We start from the raw sequence: 17787 nt of genomic DNA, 5'->3' as shown, positions 1-17787 counted from the left end.
GAGGCGCGGCCCCAGCTGGGCTGTCAAGGGAGCATACACAGCACTAGGATAGTAGGAGCCGGGCTGAGGGTGGCCAGCATGCGGTGATGAGAAGAGGTGCAGCCCAAGCTGGGCTGTCAAAGGAGCGTGCACAGCACTAGGACGGATCTGATGTGGAGTCCAGAGACAGGGGAGTCAGGGGTGATCACTCATGGCTGTTGTTGTGAAGGATGTCGTTTGGTCAGTCTGAAGTGGCAGAGGCTGAGGAGAAGCAGGTGTGGAGCCGGGAGTCAGGAGCTCGCCTTTGGATGTGCTGGGTGTGAGATACTCTTCGGCATCCAGAGGGAGATATCAAGTAGGCAGTCAGAAATGCAGATCTGGGGTTCAAGAGAGAGGTTCCACACTGGAGACTGCAGTGTGGAGAGCTCAGTATATAGATAGTATTTAAAGGAGTGAGACTAGGCCTGACCTGTGGATAAAGCGTCGACCTGGAATGCTGAGATCGCCGGTTCGAAACCCTGGGCTTGCCCAGTCAAGGCACATATGGGAGTTGATGCTTCCTGCTCCTCCCCCTTCTGTCTCCCCTCCTCCCCCTTCTCTAAAATGAATAAATAAAATCTTTAAAAAAAAATAAATAAAGGTATAAGACTAAATGAGATCATGGAGGATGTGAGCCTAGGACTGAGCCCTGAGGCTCTGAAGCACAGAGAGGGACCAGAGAGGACGGCTGAGAAGAACCAGCCAATGAGAGGAAGAGATGCAGTCAGTGGAGCAGGAGTCCAAGGAGATGACGTCTAGTCTGTGTGGCTGACAGACCGAGTGCGGTGAATACCGGGAGAATTAGCGTCCAAGCAATGTGAGATCCGTGGTATCCTCAAGAAGAAGCATTTAGGGGGCGTAGTCTCGCTTGGAGGGGGCTCACGGGAGAAAGTGGAAATGGCATGTTTGGATGACTCTGTTGAGCAGGTTCACTCTAAAAGAACAGAGACATGAAACAGGAGCTCTTTGGGAAAACCAAGACGGCAGAGGAGTGGTGTCGTGAATAGATTCAGAGGACAAGCTGGACAGTGGTTGGGTTACTGTTGGAGGTCAGTGAGCTAGAAATCAAAGGATTGGCAGAGAAGTTAAAATTCAAGATTTGGGCCATAATATAATTATTAGCAAGGTCTAGACCTATGAGAGTGTTAGCTGAGATGGGGGGTCATAGAAAAAGATTACAGGGTGTCGTCGGGTTACCACACAGCTCCGTTCCTATGACAGTGATGTAACCCAAATTTTGGTGTAAGTCGAAACAAACCCTAGCTTAAGTCATTTACCCATTGTAACACAGTTGTAAAATCATAATCTAGAACAGGGGTGGTCAACCTTTTTATACCTACTGCCCACTTTTGTATCTCTGTTAGTAGTAACATTTTCTAATCGCCCACCTGTTCCACAGTAATGGTGATTTATAAAGTAGGGAAGTAACTTTATAAAATTTATAAAGCAGAGTTACAGCAAGTTAAAGCATATAATAATAATTACTTACCAAGTACTTTATGTCGGATTTTCGCTAAGTTTGGCAGAATAAATCTTTATAAAACAACTTACTATAGTTCAATCTCTCTTTTTATTTATACTTTGGTTGCTCTGCTACCGCCCACCGTGAAAGCTGGAACGCCCACTAGTGGACGGTAGGGACCAGGTTGACTACCACTGATCTAGAACATACAAACACAACTAAGTCACAGAGAAAGGAAAAGGACATAAATATACTGCACTGTACACTGTACTGTAGTAACAGAAAAAATGACCAAAAATGAGGGTAAAAAAAATCCTTTATTCCTGTGGTTGGCTTGCACACTGGAAGGGGCATTGCAAGGTGGGAGAGAGTGACCTGTTGGGAGGGGGAAGCTGGAGAGGCAGGAGAACCTGCAGAAGGTGCTGGAGACACTGGGTCAGGGGAATCAGGATTGCCTAAGGAGCACACAGGAGACGCTGGAGATGATTCTACCTGTACTAAGTTTTTATGGGAGTGAGCGTTGTAAATTCGAAGTGTATGTTGAGACTGTCGAACCTGAGGACCCCCTGTATTGGAAGTGTGGTCAAAGAACAGAGAGGTCACAGTGTTGAAGGACGTGTCCCTGAGTCTATTGAATACCAAGAATGGTAACAGTGGTGGTTGAAAGAGAAACGGTGAGCCAGATTATTGCAATAGTGTTCTATTATTCTTCCTCCTTTTTAAAATTGTCATCTTTTGAATGTTAGGCTTACTATATTAGCATAATTTTGGCTCTTTGAAATAAAAAATATGACTTAGTTAATTATCAGAAGTTCTTGCTCTGTTCATTCTGTTCAAGATTTTACTCTCTATTTCCAGGGCATTAAAATGAATCTATTTTATAAAAAGATAAACTATTTTAGAAGGAAGCCTTTAATTTTGATCATTCTTGAATTAAATAAAAACTTTCACTTCCTTATTATTTTAAGTTTAGAAATTGTATTTTGGAATGCCTTCACATCGTTCTATATCATATTTAATATTCATGTGTAACTCGTTATTATTTTTATTCTTGTTTTGTGTTCTGTTAATTTCAGTGTGATATTTCCCCCCCTGAGTTTTGACTAAGGCTTTAGTACAAGATAAAAGCCTGGTATAATTGGAATGCCATGCATTTTTAGCATTATAATGCAATGATTGTTTGTACTACATTGGCTATTTTCAGTTTACCTTCTCATATGTGAAGAAGACAAAAATAACAAAACTCAGTTGAAGTGTTTTTGAGAAACATCTAAGTTATGTTTGAACTGACCTTATAATTTACTCTTTTGTAATACTACTGATAATTTCCATGAAAGTAATACATTTTTAAGTAAATAGAAAAGAAATACACATAAATATATGAATGTTGTAAATACTTGATGGATGGTTTAAAACTGAAGTACTTTTCCAAGCTTTTTGTAAGGTAGTATTTAAAATAATAGAAGGCCATTTGCTTGTTATTTTCCTGTATTCCATTTCCTAGTAAACGAGACACACTTCTTTACCATTTTAACGGAAGTGAAATGAGAAACTGCTCTTTGGTTTTAGGTCCTGCTGGGAGAGATTTACACGGGCACTAGTGTAGCAAGAGTGATAGTGAAGGAGTTGAAAGCGAGTGCAAGCCCGAAGGAACAAGATACTTTTTTGAAAAATGGAGAACCTTACTAGTAAGTAACCGTTAATAGATGTTCTGTGAATGTAGTTCATAGTCTTTTGAAAAATCATATGTTTCAAAATACTTTTGTCACTGACCGGATGGGATGGTTCAGTGACTAAAGTGTTGTCCCAATGCACCGAGGTCGTGGATCGATCCCCGGTCAGATCATGTATGAGAAGCAGTCAGTGAGTATACAACTAAATAGAACAACCCAGTAGAACAACAAGTTAATACAGTACTTCTCTCTCTCTCTCTCTCTCTCTCTCTCTCTCTCTCTCAGTGGAAAAATTTAAAAAATTAATAATACTTCAGAATTACATAGTAAGTATATAAATGTTGAATCGCTGTATTGTACACCTGAAACTAATATAATATTGTATGCCAATTATACTTAAATTTTAAAAAAAATCAAAGGGAGCTATAGAACACAAGAGTTTCTGGGCAGGAAAATGATGGCATTCTAATCCCAAAAGTTAAGAAATAGAACAAGATTGTCAAGGTTCTTGGCAACAAATTGATTTTGTGACCCTAAGGGAGAATGAAAGATTGAGGTATATCAGCAAGATACAGATGCATTTTGGCCTTGGCGGTGGGCTCAGTGGTAGGGTGTCGGCCTGGTGTGTGGATGTTTTGGGTTCAATTCCTGGTCAGGGCACAAAGGAGAAGTAATCATCTGCTTCTCTGCCCCACCCCTTCTTCCCCTCCTGCCGCCAGGGCTTGATTGATTTGAGCGCATCCGTTCCAGGTGCTGAGGATGGCTTCGTGGAGCCTCCACTTTAGGCACTAAAAATGGCTCCTTTGCAAGAATGGCCCTAGATGGACAGAGCATCGGCCCCAGATAGGGGGTTGCCAGATGGTTTCCAGTCAGGTTGCATGCGGGAGTCTCTGTATCTCCCCTCTTCTCACTTAAAAAAGAAAAGATACAGATACATTTTGTTCATAATTGTTTCAAAATAAACAGCTTTTTTAATTTTTTTTTTTAAATAAATTTTTATTAATGGTAATGGGATGACATTAATAAATCAGGGTACATATATTCAAAGAAAACATGTCTAGGTTACCTTGTCATTAAATTATGTTGCATACCCCTCGCCCAAAGTCAGATTGTCCTTCGCCACCCTCTATCTAGTTCTCTGTGCCCCTCCCCCTCCCCCTAACTCTCCCCCTGTCCTCCCTCCCTTCACCCCTGGTAACCACCACACACTTGTCCATGTCTCTTAGTCTCATTTTTATGTTCCACCAATGTATGGAATCATGTATTTCTTGTTTTTTTCTGATTTACTTATTTCACTCCTTATAATGTTATCAAGATCCCACCATTTTGCTGTAAATGATCTGATGTCATCATTTCTTATTGCTGAGTAGTATTCCATAGTGTATATGTGCCACATCTTCTTTATCCAGTCTTCTATTGAAGGGCTTTTTGGTTGGAGGAAAGTATGGTGGTTCCTCAAAAAACTGCAAATAGAACTACCTTATGACCCAGCAATCCCTCTACTGGGTATATACCCCAAAACCTCAGAAACATTGATACGTGAAGACACATGTAGCCCCATGTTCATTGCAGCACTGTTCACAGTGGCCAAGACATGGAAACAACCAATAAACAGCTTTTAAAACAATTATTTTGACATTTTTCTTTTTAACTCTTTTGAACTAAATATTTTTCAAAAAGTTTGTATATGCTGTGGAAATTTTACAGAAATAGTATATAAGCTGGATAGGCTGAGGAATAGCTGGGTTATTTAATATATGGATTGAAATGCATATTAAGTTGTATATATAGCTTGCCTTTTTAAAAATGCTTCAAAGTGATAATTTATAAGTTTAAATTACTAAAATTAGAGGTTCTTCTGATAGGAGTTCTGTTTTGATTTTTGAAAACATTCACCTGATCGGCTTTGAATTACTTAGTCATAAGATAACAATAAACCTGTTAAGTTAATGTACTATTTTTGGCTTATTTATTTATTTATATTAAATGAGAGGTGGGGAGGCAGAGAGACAGACTTTCGCATGCACCCTGACTGGAATCCACCTGGCAAGCCCCCTACAGGGCAATGTTCTGCCCATCTGGGGCCACTGCTCTGTTGCTCAGCAACTGTGCTATTTCAGCACCTGAGGCAAGGCCATGGAGTCATCCTCAATGCCCAGGGCCAGATTGCTTGAACCATTTGAGCCATGGCTGTGAGAGGGGAGGAGAGACAGAGAGAGGAAAAGAGAGAGAGAAAGGAGAGAGGGTTGAGAAGCAGATGGTTGCTTCTCCTATGTGCCCTGACCAGGAATCAAACCCAGTACTTGCACATGCTGGCCCAACTCTCTACTGCTGAGCCAACTGACCAGGGCGGCTTATCATATTTAAATCATTATGAATGTTAAAATTGGGATTACTGTTTAGACAGTTTTGCTAACAGGCTCTGTGACTATTTTTCCCCCCAGTATTCTTCAGCATCCAAATATTCTTCAGTGTGTTGGACAGTGTGTAGAAGCAATTCCCTATCTTCTGGTGTTTGAGTTCTGTGACCTGGTAAGTGTTTAGTAGAAATGCAAGGGCAGACCTTCAAAAGGTTATACCTAAGTATTTTTGATAGCTAGAAATGTTGGATGAGGGAGTGCTTTCACTTCTGTCCCCCATTTTAAGAACTTTAGGAAGTATCCATTTATTACCTTTGATAATAGTATTAGTTTGTTTTATATTCTATCCCTTTGCCTAGCTATTTGCATGCATTACCACATTGAGTCATATTTCACCTCAGTTTAGGTGTGATTAAAATAAAACCCATGGAAATGAAGAAAATGTATATCAAGTATCTGGCAGAGCCGAGCTTGGACCTAGCTTTGCCTTCTTGAGAGCTGAGGTCTTAACTCCAACTAGGCATTTAAACACCTTCCCCACTGCGGGGCTCGGAGTCTCCTAACCTGTTGGGTACCCGTGACCTGTCTCAGGTTTTGGAAATAGTGAATGTATATAACATTTACGTTTTTAAATAATTAGATGGTTTATTTTCTTAACCTAAAATTAAATAGCCTAGTTTCTTAGCATAATATAGCATTGCTTATTAATTTGTTCTGATTTATATTTGGAAAGATTATTCTTTGTGCAGTTTTTTTATGAATAATAATTTTTATGTGAACATTTCCTATAAACATATTTTTTAAATTTAGGTTTTGATTAATTTATTTTTGTATCATCTTAGTTTTCAGAATGTTGAACTTCCTTAATCATGTTCAGAAAAGTGGGAGTATAGCTAAAATTAATCCCCTGTTAATTCAGAATATTTTTCAGCTGGTAAAATTGAAAGACAGCAGTAAACATTGTGAATTTTTGTTTTAATTCCTAAATATCATTTGACTGCTATTCTTAGTTGCAGGGCTGACTTTGTGATAGTGGTTAATAAAACTGTGTAGGTTTCAAGAGCACAGTTCTGTAATAGATCAACTGTATATTATGTTATTTGTTCACCACCCAAAATCAAGTCTCCTTCCATCACCATTTATTCCCCCCTTTGCTCTCTTCTACCTCCCCACCCACCTTTTCTTGGGTGACCATCATATTCTTGTCTGTGTCTCCGAGTTTGGTTTGGTTTGGTTTTTGCCCGACCCCTTGACTCTCTCACCCAGCATCCCACCCTCCTTCCCTCTGACAGCGGTCAGTCTGTTCTCTGTGTCTGTGAGTCTGTTTCTGTTTTGTTCATTCTATTCCACATATAAGTGAAATCATACGGCATTTGTCATTCTCTGACTGGCTTATTTCACTTAGCATGATACTCTCCATCCAACACACCACTGGTTTTCTCCACTCGTCTGTGGGTGGGCACTTGGGCTGCTTCCAGATCTTGGCTATTGTGAAGAATGCTGCAGTGAACATAGGGGTGTGTATATTCTTCCGAATTAGGTTTTCTAATTTTGGGTTTTTTCAGATATATTCTGAAGTGGCATCATGGGGTCATAAGACAGTTCCATCAAAATTTTTTTATTTTTATTTTTTTTATTATTATTTTTTAAAATCTTTATTTATTCATTTTAGAAAAGAGAGAGAGAGAAAGGAGGGAGAAGCAGGAAGCATCAACTCCCATATGTGCCTTAACCAGGCAGGCCCAGGGTTTTGAACCAGTGACCTCAGTGTTTCAGATTGATGCTTTATCCACTGCACCACCACAGGTCAGGCCATCAAAATTTTTTTAGAGGAGAGAGATAGAAAGTGTGTGTGGGGGAGGTAGGAAGCATCAACTCCTACTAGTTGCTTCTTGTCTGTGCCTTGAGCAGGCAGGCCTGGGGTTTCAGACCGGCGACCTCAGCATTCCAGGCTCTGCCCACTGCGCCACCACAGGTCAGGCCCACTTACAAAGTTTTGAGGAAACTCCATACTGTTTCCCGTAGGAACGGCACCAGTCTGCATTCCCTGCATTTCCTCAGCAACAGTGCACGAGGGTTCCCTTTTCTCCATCCTCGCCAGCACTGATTCATTGATGATAGCCTCTCTGACAGGTGTGAAGTAATCTCTCTTTATGGTTGTAATTTGCATCTCTCTGATTATTATCAATGTGGATCATCTTTTCATATGTCTGCTGGCCATCGGTGTGTCGTCTTTGGAGAAGTGTATTTGAGTCCTTTGCCCATTTTTTAAAGTTGGATTGTTTGGGGGTTTTTTGGTGTTGAGTTGTATGAGGTCTTTATGAATTTTGGATTTTAACCCTTTATCAGATGTGTCATTGGAGAATATGTCCTCCCATTCACTGGGTGGTTCTTTCATTTTGTTGATAGTTTCCTTTGCTCTGCAAGACTTTACCTGAAGAGATATACCAGAAAAAATTTTGGTACAAGAAATATCAGATTTTACTGTTTTCTTCTGGGATTTTTATGGTTGAAACACGTATTTTATGTGACTCTCCTCAGTAATATTGGGAGAGGGTTTACTCCTAAAAGCTGAACATTTGGAAACACCCTTGTCCCCACCCGAAGCTTTCATTGGTAGAGTCCATGACTGTTTTCAAGGAAGTTCACCATCCAGTGGTACATTGATCTACAATAAAATTTATAAAACAGTAATTGCTTCTCAAAAAATTAAAATAGAATTACTACATAATCTAGCAATTTTACTTCTAGGTACATAGAATTGAAAGCAGGATCTTAAAAGAGATTTTTGCATGCCCATGTTCATAGCAGCATTATTCACAGTAGCCAAGAGATAGCGTCAACTTAGATGTCAATCAAAGGATAATAATGAACAAAATTGGGTCTGTCCATACAATGGGATATTATTCTACCTTGCTAAGTGAAATAAGCCTAGTCACAAAAAGACAAATACTGTTTGATTCCACTATGTGAGGTATCTAAAATAGTCAAATTCAAAGACAGAAATTTGTAGGGTGCTTGCCTGGTGCTGGGGGAGTGGGGGGGTTGGTATTTAATGGGGACAGAGTCTCAGTTTGCCAAGACGAAGAGTTCTGTTGGATAATGGCGGTGCTGATGGGTGCACAACAGTGTAAATGTACTTAATGCCCCTGAACTGCACTTAGAAATGGCTACAGTTTTTAAAACATTGATAATTACCTATTATTTAAGGTGCTGTACCAGGTATTACCTACATTAGGAAAAGTCTAGAAATTCCCAGATTTCCTTGGGAAGTCTGTCTGTCAGTGCTTGGAATGGCGGGACTCATGTCAGAGTGAAGGCCTTTAATCCAGGGATCCCATTGCCGTGCCCAGTAGTGAGAGGTCACATTGGTCTCCGTGGGCAGTGCTGTGCTCATCAGCTCTAGGCCCTAGTCAGTGTCAAAGGTCTGCAGCAGGACTGGGGCCGCGACAGGGCACTGGCACTGAAGTCTGGGTGTCCGGCTCAGCGTGCAGAGACTACTGTCAGGAGTGGTTGCACAGGGTCAGCCCAGTGAGCCAGAGGGGACCTGCCGGGCAGAGGGGCATCACCCAAAACAAAACCACCCACTGGCGAGGGCCCAGAGGACAGAGCGGAAGAGCCCGTCTGCCGGGAGTGAGCAGCTGCAGCGCAGTGAAAGGAGCCACTATCTCCGTGTTCTCAGTAGGTCAGGAGCGATTGAATGAACAGGGCCTTTCACTCGTCACCGGGCAGTGATCGTGTTCAGCGATAACATCTTTTAAGTAGAAAGGGGAGAATATTTCTGCACTTACTTAAGTAATTCCTTGTAAGATGGAATTACCAGTCTGTTTTCAAAAACACTTTATCTTAGAATTTTTATGAAAGAAAATGAAAACTCTTCTGAGGGAGTCTGGCAGCGGGCCCACAGCCAGCGATACGCAGTGCCGGTGGTGCGGTGTTCGTGCGAGGAGCCCCCGTGGGGGTGTTCGTGCGAGGAGCCCCCGTCGGGGTGTTGTGTGTAACTGTTGCCATAGGGGGTACACAGTGCTGTCACATGAGCAGGGAGGCAAGGAGGTTGTTTTTGGGTAAGGATCCCTCATTCAACAAAAACATATCAAGCACCTATTAAGTACAGAGCGCTGGGCAGTGCCCCGGAGCACGGGTGAGTCACCTGAGCCCTGCCTCTTCTGCCTGCAGAGCCGGGCGGCCTGCCTTCGGGTGCTCGGTCTGCCGCTTCCTTGTTTGTCACCTACGAGAGTCACCTCATCTCTTAGTCCTCCCTTAGAAATCTCTAAAGTGGGCATAATACTGCCTGCCCCACACACTGCTCTGACCACTAATAAGATGATGAGCATAAATTGCTGGGCATATAGTGAGTGCCCAGGAAATAATAGCTATTCTTTTTCATTTTTAGTTAAGTTCACTCATCTGTTGATCTTCACTGACTGTTGAGTTGAGGTTTGAGTAGCGTGTATGGTAGAAATCTAACTAGAAACCCTAGCCAGACCCGTTGGGAAGGCTTTGCGGAGGAAGTGCGTTTGATCTGAGTGTGGGAGTGAGCGACTGGACTCCCTCCGCAGGAAAGGAGTCGGGACACAGTGTGAGGCGGGCAGGGGAGTCTGGGAGGCGGGTGGCGTGTGGATGAGGAGATAGGTTGGCATCTGCTGGGAAGGAGCAGGTGGGTGAGAAGCAACCACAAACCACTTTGGAAACCACACTGCCAGCTGAGGTGGTAGAGGATGTAGATTAAGTTGTCTCCATCTTAGTGTTTCTCCCTTGCCCCGCCTGGCTCCTGCCCTGGGCCCACGGCCCTGGCTCTTTGCTAGCAGGCTGTCCCGATTGCTTGATGCCAGGCCCTTCCTGCCCTCCCTGATGCCTGCTTCACTCCACGCTGGCTTTCCTGAGGCTGCTTACCTCATGGTACTGCCCACCTACTCTCTGTAGCAGATGCTGTGTCCTCTCTCAGGTCAGGTCATCACTGCGGGGGCACTGGAGTGCCCACTGGGAGTTGGTGCTCAGGGTGAACACAAGAGTTTTGATACTGCTCCTAGAAATTATAAAGCTATAGATGTGGCTTGCGTTGTTTCTGTTGGACAGCTCTGCTCTATAGTGTGTCTCGGAGACACGTGTTCTGAGATCCAAGTGACTGTGCTCTGAGTGAACTTCAGAACGATCCACACTCCCCGTCCCTGAAGTCAAATGTTTCATTTCCTGCTTAAAGAAAACCTTGAGCATAGTCAGTTAGATTGTACTTAAAGTAAAAGTCTTCCCACATTAACTGTCTTTGACTAGCTTTAATGTGCAAAGTAATGAAATAATAAATATAGAGCCCACTAAAACTTTGAAACTACAGATTTTCTCCAAAACTCATTATTAGTTGTTAAGTTGAAATAAGATGGGACTGCTCTGGGGAAAATGGTTCTCCCAACTTTATTTGGGAGGACATCTTTTAGAACCTGTAATAATTTTTTTTTTTATACTTTTCTGAAGCTGGAAACGGGGAGAGACAGACAGACTCCCACATGCGCCCGACCGGGATCCACCCAGCACGCCCACCAGAGACAATGCTCTGCCCACCAGGGGGCGATGCTCTGCCCCTCCGGGGCGTCGCTCTGCCGCGACCAGAGCCACTCTAGCACCTGGGGCAGAGGCCAAGGAGCCATCCCCAGTGCCCGGGCCATCTTTGCTCCAATGGAGCCTTGGCTGTGGGAGGAGAAGAGAGAGACAGAGAGGAAGGAGGGGGTGGGGGTGGAGAAGCAAATGGGCATTTCTCCTATGTGCCCTGGCCGGGAATCGAACCCGGGTCCCCCGCACGCCAGGCCGATGCTCTACCGCTGAGCCAATTGGCCAGGGCCAATTTTTTTCCTTTTTTTCCCACTCATTAAATAATTACAGTTGTCCCTTGATATTCCAGGACCTCCCGCAGATACCAAAATAAACAGATGCTCAAGACCTTATAAATATGGTGTAGTATTTGCATATAACCCATGCACATCCTTCTGTATACTTTAAGTTGTCTCTAGATTACTTATAATACCCAACACAACGTAAATGTTGTATGAATAGCTGTTATACTGTGTGGTTTTGAGAATAATAACGAGAAGAAAATCTACATACTCAGTGCAGCCATCGTGGGCCTAACTACATAGTACATGTCAGCAATAACTTTTTTTCTGAACATTTTTTTTTTCTTTTTTTTTTTTTTTTTTTTTTATGAAGCTGGAAACAGGGAGAGACAGTCAGACAGACTCCCGCATGCGCCCGACCGGGATCCACCCGGCACGCCCATCAGGGGCGATGCTCTGCCCACCAGGGGCGATGCTCTGCCCATCCTGGGCATCGCCATGTTGCGACCAGAGCCACTCTAGCGCCTGGGGCAGAGGCCACAGAGCCATCCCCAGCGCCCAGGCCATCTTTGCTCCAATGGAGCCTTGGCTGTGGGAGGGGAAGAGAGAGACAGAGAGGAAGGTGCAGCGGAGGGGTGGAGAAGCAAATGGGCGCTTCTCCTGTGTGCCCTGGCCGGAATCGAACCCGGGTCCTCCGCACGCTAGGCCGACGCTCTACCGCTGAGCCAACCGGCCAGGGCTCTGAACATTTTTTGATCTGTGATTGGTTAAACCTACAGATGGGGAATGTGGGCTATAAAGGAGAACTCTATTTGCCAAACTCATTCCGTTCTAGGTTCTAGAGACGCAGAACTGGACTGAGTCCCAGCCTCATGTACCTTTTTTCCACTGGGCAGGACAGAGAGGCAAACAAATAAAATGGCAGGAGGACCTGGGGTCAGGGAGGAGGCAGGAAGACCGCACAGGACTGTTGTGGTACTTTGCACGGGAGAGGATGGTGCCTGGGGCTCGTGTGACTGCAGTGGAGTCTGTGAAAAGGCAGTGTGATTCTGAATTCAGTGTGAAAATAGAACCAGGGCTTGGCGACGGCTGAACGTTGGCGTCTAGAGGCAGAGCAGACTCATGAATGGCGTCCTGGCTTTGGTCCGCGTCCCTGGGAAGGAGGCGCACGTCTGAGACGCGCAGAATGGTGGTGTCTCTCAGTGTGTGAGATTTGAAGTGCTTCTTAGGTTTTCCGGGAAAGGGTGTCAAGTCAGCAACTGGACAGATGAGTCTAGGGCTCAGGAGATGGAGGGCCAGGAAATGTATTTGAGGGATTGTTTTTTATCCCAAGCCATGGGCGGGTAGAATCACCCAGGAATGAGTGTGACATTGGTGAGGACGGAGGACTGAGCCGGAGGGTGTGCCAGCACGTACATAGATTAGTGAGAGGAGGAAGACCCAGGCAAGGGGTGGTGCCGTGGGGGAGAGACGGAGCAGTGAGCTGGGGGACGACAGATTCACAGGAGAGGGAGGCCGGGAGGTGGGCCAGCCAGCACAGGCAGGCGGTTGGGGAGGTTGTCTGGGAGGAGAGGAGGACGGGATGGTGGCCCGAGAGGAGGGGCAGAGGAGGCTGGTTTGGTTCTTTGTTGGATTCACCTGAGCGGCATATTAGCATTTGAAAGACAGGAATGGGCTCACCAAGAGATTGAGTTTATCCACTGTGCCACCACCTGGGATGCCGAGGACCCAGGTTCGAGGTTGCCAGCTTGAGCATGGGCTCATCTGGTTTGAGCAAAGCTCACCAGCTTGGACCCAAGGTTGCTGGCTTGAGCAAGGAGTTACTTGGTCTGCTGAAGGCCCACGGTCAAGGCACATATGAGAAAGCAATCAATGAACAACTAAGGAGCCGCAATGAAAAACTGATGATTGATGCTTCTCATCTCTCTCCGTTCCTGTCTGTCTGTCCCTGTCTATCCCTCTCTCTCACTCTCTCTCTGTGTAAAAAAGAAAAAAAAAAAAAAGATTGAGTTTAGGAGGGCACCAGGGTGATGAATCCGGAACAACAGTGAAGGCACTGAAGGAAGGGTGGGTAGAGACAGGGCGCCTGGGTGGTGGTGGGAAGGAAGTATGTGCAGAACTGGGGGGAGACGCAGCCTCAAGTCGAGGGGCAGGGACAGGGTCCCGGGGGCTGCCCTGTGCTGTGGGCCTTTCATCTCAGTGATGCTGCAGAGGTGGCGGTTGAGGCCAGTGATTCATTCTTTCATTCAAATTTTTGTTTAAAAAGTGTAACTTTTCCCTCCAAATCATCCTGTTAAACACAGAGAACTAAATTTTCAGTTAGAAAGCTATTTGTTTTATTTTTATATTGTATTGAAATGAATTCATTGTTCTTAGTATCCTGCAAAAACCTGGATAAAACTCTGATGGCAGTTTATGTTGGAATTTAAGAGGATACTTGTGAGTAACCCATTTAAAGGTCTATTACTCATTGAGTGACTCATTCAAAGTGATCTGTTCAAGTTGCTGTTGTTATCTGAGTTCTTAGTATAGCATTTTGCTGCCATCTAGTGTCATAATTTTTTCTTTTTGATGTTTTTGGGGGGAGGCGTGTTGGGGGAGGATCTGAGACATTTTATTTTACTTATTTTATTTTATTGATTTAGAGACAGGAGAGAGAGAAAGGGGGAGGAGCAGGAAGCATTAACTATAGTGGTTGCTTCTTGTATGTGCCTTGACCAGGCAAGCTCAGGGTGTTGAACCAGCGACCCCAGTGTTCCAGGCCAGTGCTTATCCACGGCACCACCACAGGTCAGGCCCTGAGACATTTTTAAAACTTAGATAATGGAAATTATTTTTCAGATTATTTTTCTGTCCTTAAGTGTTTTGTTTTATTTTTTTTAAATAGCAGAGCAAAGCAGAAATCCCTGTCTTCTCACTAAACATCACTAAACCATAAAACAAACCAGATGCCTAAATGCCCCTTTGTTTTAGATAGAATGAATCAATTTTTAGTACTAATTTAATATGAACATTTTTATTGTAATTAAAGGTTTTAGCTGATTTTTCTTTTAAATGGAGAGCTCTCAAGGATCTTTCTAGAACATAAATTTAACCGTGCACTCTGCACGATCCATCCCAGGTCTCCCTATGAGCCACAGGCTCCGCTGCTTAGTAAGTGCTGGTGCTGACCCTCACTCACCCTGGTGGGAGGTGGTTTTCCTGCAGTGTGCTGGCTCCATCGGACCCTGCGATGGGCTGCGGAAGGGCTTTCTGTTCCGCCAGCTAGAAACAGAGGCATGTTAACATTAGAGAGCAAAATCTTCTGTGGGTTATGTTTGTCTTCTAATGAAATGTGGGGAGTGGACTCAGTTGTGGAGAGAAGATCTTTTAAGAGCAGGGAGTGGTGATGAATATCCTTTAGATGACCTTGAAGGATAACTGCACCCACTCTGCTGCTCGTCTGCCTCCCTGGTCAGAGCACTGGTGGAGTGTGTGTGTGCCAGCCGCTTCTGTTTGTTCTGAGAGCCAGCCAGACACGGCACAGCATAATCTGCTTTTGTGTGAGGGCAATATTTACCTTAGATGGATATTTCTGGAAAGGGATTAGATAAGTGAATTTAAGTTGCCATTTCACTAGTAATATGAATAAATTAAGCTATTTATTTTCATATTTAGTTTCCATGTGGTCTACCTTATAAAAACCCCATCCCTGGTAAGCCTGGAGCGTTTTGCTGGAATTTTTCTAGGTTAATTGAATTGTCATCCAAGTCTGTCTTCATTCCTGCCACTCCCACGCTGGATAGAGTTTAGCCTGGGTGAAGGGGGAGGGCGTGTATTTTTAAAGGGAAGAAAGGTGTCCATTTCTACTGTGGAGCAGCTTGCGGTTGCAGTGGGAACAGAAGAGGAAGCGCCGTGTTTAGGGAGGAGTAGACGTGGTGAGCACACATGCTGGTCCTGAGGGAGCAGGTGCTTCCCCCCAGAGAAGTTCCCTGAAGACTGGGAGGACCCTGCATTCCCTGTGATGACGTCATTTACGTTCATTCTTACCAAATAAGTCAGTGTGATTTGCATACCGATTTAATTCACTCACCAAATAGAACTTTCTTGATAAGTTGGTCAACTGAAAAGAAGTGCAGCCCCACCATTTATTAGTTCTGTGGCTTTGGGCAAATTTCTTAACCTCCCTAAGCCTCAGTTCCACATCTGGAAAATGTGGATAAGAATTATTTGAGGTCACAAGTGTAACAACTAGCACAGTGCTTGGCACACTGCTCACCACCCCAGTGGTGCTGATTCATTAGTGTCAACATGATCACTCATGTAAAGAGCATCGAAACTGGGAATGGAGACAACTCAATTCTTGGAGGGACCTGGAAGCTACATAGAATGCACTTGGTATTAAATGTGGGCAGATGTTTCTGAAGGGATATTGTGTTTTAAAATTTTATTCTGGAAGGAATTTGATAAATTTACTATCTTTGGTAATAGTTATAAGAAATGTATTCTTTAATTGGTCAAGGAAACTTCCTTGGGAGTCTTTTCTTGACTCAGATATAAAGAAAATGGGAAGCTATTAGCTTGCTTTCTAAATTTTATTAACTGAGTATATAAAGCTTTAATTTGGAATTGACTCACATCAATAAATATTAGATCAGATGGTAAGGAGAGTACAGAAGATTTATTTCCTCAAAAGTGAATTCCCAAAACACACAGTCCTGAGTCAGAGTGAGTTGAAGCCGTGAAATAGAAGACAGTCCATGGGGCAGCCGTGCCGGAGGCCCTGGAGCTCAGTGTTGAATGTACATGTAGTGTGTCTGCACTGCTCTTTTCCTGCCACGCCGCTCGCCTTTGACAGGCTGCCTACCTTGTGAGGTTCTCTGCAGGGATTGGGACGTTCTTTCTCACGATGGTCTCTGTGCAGCACGGGGCCCAGGGGAGGCTGGCAGACAGCTGAGGCGTGGTACCACACTGCACATACTTGTCCCTCCTTCCCCTGTTCCCTCTGTTCTCTCCCTCCCCCTTGCTGATGGGCGCTTGGGCAGTGGCCCTCACCGTGTGTGATGCTCTCTGACCATGTGTCTCCGAGGCAGAGTGAGTGGCACCGTTTCTTTTCCTCTGTTATCTCTTAGTGCCTGGAACTTTTTGTACTTCTGCACTTAGTTTAAATTGTACATCATTGCAAAATAACCTTTTTTTTTTTTTTTTTTTTACTGTTTTATTTTACAAGTGTTTATATAACAAAGATAACACTAATGTTTAGTTAAAATGATCCTAAAAGGTGAATAGTGTTTTCTATACCTTGGAAGTATTTGGTTGAAGAATTTTGTAATTTGAAACTTGTTCAGTCTGAGATTCTTTATCAAGCTAAATCTAAGTGATTTCTAACAGACAGTCTTAAGAACTGAAGTCAGTTAAGGCCCGTTTTGTGGCCCGTTTGTTGTCTGCTTTCTCAACCACACTGGCCTGATCTCTGCAGGGTGATCTGAAGGCCTACCTGCGCAACGAGCAGGAGCACGTGCGGGGGGACTCGCAGACCATGCTGCTGCAGAGGATGGCGTGCGAGATCGCCGCGGGGCTGGCCGCCATGCACCGGCTGCACTTCCTGCACAGGTGGGTGCGTCCGCGCTGCGCCTCGCAGGTCGCGCGTGGGACCAGAGAGGCCGTGCAGTTTGTCCAAGGGCCCGCGAGAGGCTCTGGAACACAGGCTGCGGAGTCCACTCTCGGTTTGAAACGTAGAAGCTGTCATATGCTACCCGGTGTCAGCATGAGGGTTGAGTTGGGCTTCATTTAAACCAACACTGGGGAACAGAATGTCTTAATACAGCCTAAGGTCTAGAATTGTTTTCCAAATTTCAAAGAAGATACGTAGTTGTACATTGCTCAGCGCTGAGGATAACAGTCACAGTCTGCCTCCTGGCATCTCTCCTTGTGTCCTTTTCACATCACCTTTGGGTTCCGGTTCTAGCTGCCAGATCTCACGGTGTGGCCTTGCTGTTTTCCTGGGAGAGGAAAGGTCCTGAGAGCTCACGTCATCTTTTTGTCTAAGGCCCCAGCGTTGCTTCCTGGCCAGCGCTCCGAGAGGCCTGCCCCACTGGGCTGTAGGGTCGGGGGGTATGCGAGCAGCACAGCGAGCAGCACAGCGACCAGTGAACACATTTCTGGTTCTACTCAAATAGCTGCAGCTCCTTGGAGCACATTGTATTTTGTTCATTTTGGAGCACTGATGTACTTTTTGTAATTACAACAACAAAAGGCTCTGAGTCCTGCCTGAGATGATGGTTCTGTGAATCCAAAGGGAGGTTGCTGCTTGTTCTCCTCTAGCCTCTGGAGCTCTGATTTATGTTTAAATATATTTAGTTATTTCTCGGTTCTCCCAGGAAACCAGGTGGTTTCTCTTTAGTTGAGTTTAATTAAATCATTTAACTCTTATAAAGACCTGAAAAGGAATACCTATGTGTATTGACGTG

At 44.4% G+C, this 17787-nt stretch overlaps 1 protein-coding gene across 2 annotated transcripts in view; it reads left to right on the top strand.

Moving 5' to 3' along the window:
* LMTK2 (lemur tyrosine kinase 2) overlaps positions 1-17787 on the top strand; it is a 73303-nt gene that overhangs the window by 30889 nt on the left and 24627 nt on the right. For both annotated transcript variants that reach the window (XM_066342291.1, XM_066342289.1), the window contains exons 5-7: positions 3050-3168; positions 5598-5685; positions 16797-16930. In XM_066342291.1, the coding sequence (XP_066198388.1) occupies positions 3050-3168; positions 5598-5685; positions 16797-16930 (341 nt within the window). The remainder of the gene's footprint in view (positions 1-3049; positions 3169-5597; positions 5686-16796; positions 16931-17787) is intronic.

Source organism: Saccopteryx leptura, chromosome 6, assembly GCF_036850995.1.
Source record: "Saccopteryx leptura isolate mSacLep1 chromosome 6, mSacLep1_pri_phased_curated, whole genome shotgun sequence".
Taxonomy (NCBI): domain Eukaryota; kingdom Metazoa; phylum Chordata; class Mammalia; order Chiroptera; family Emballonuridae; genus Saccopteryx; species Saccopteryx leptura.
The sequence above is the reverse complement of the archived record's forward strand: the minus strand, read 5'-3'. Positions and strand labels throughout refer to the sequence as shown.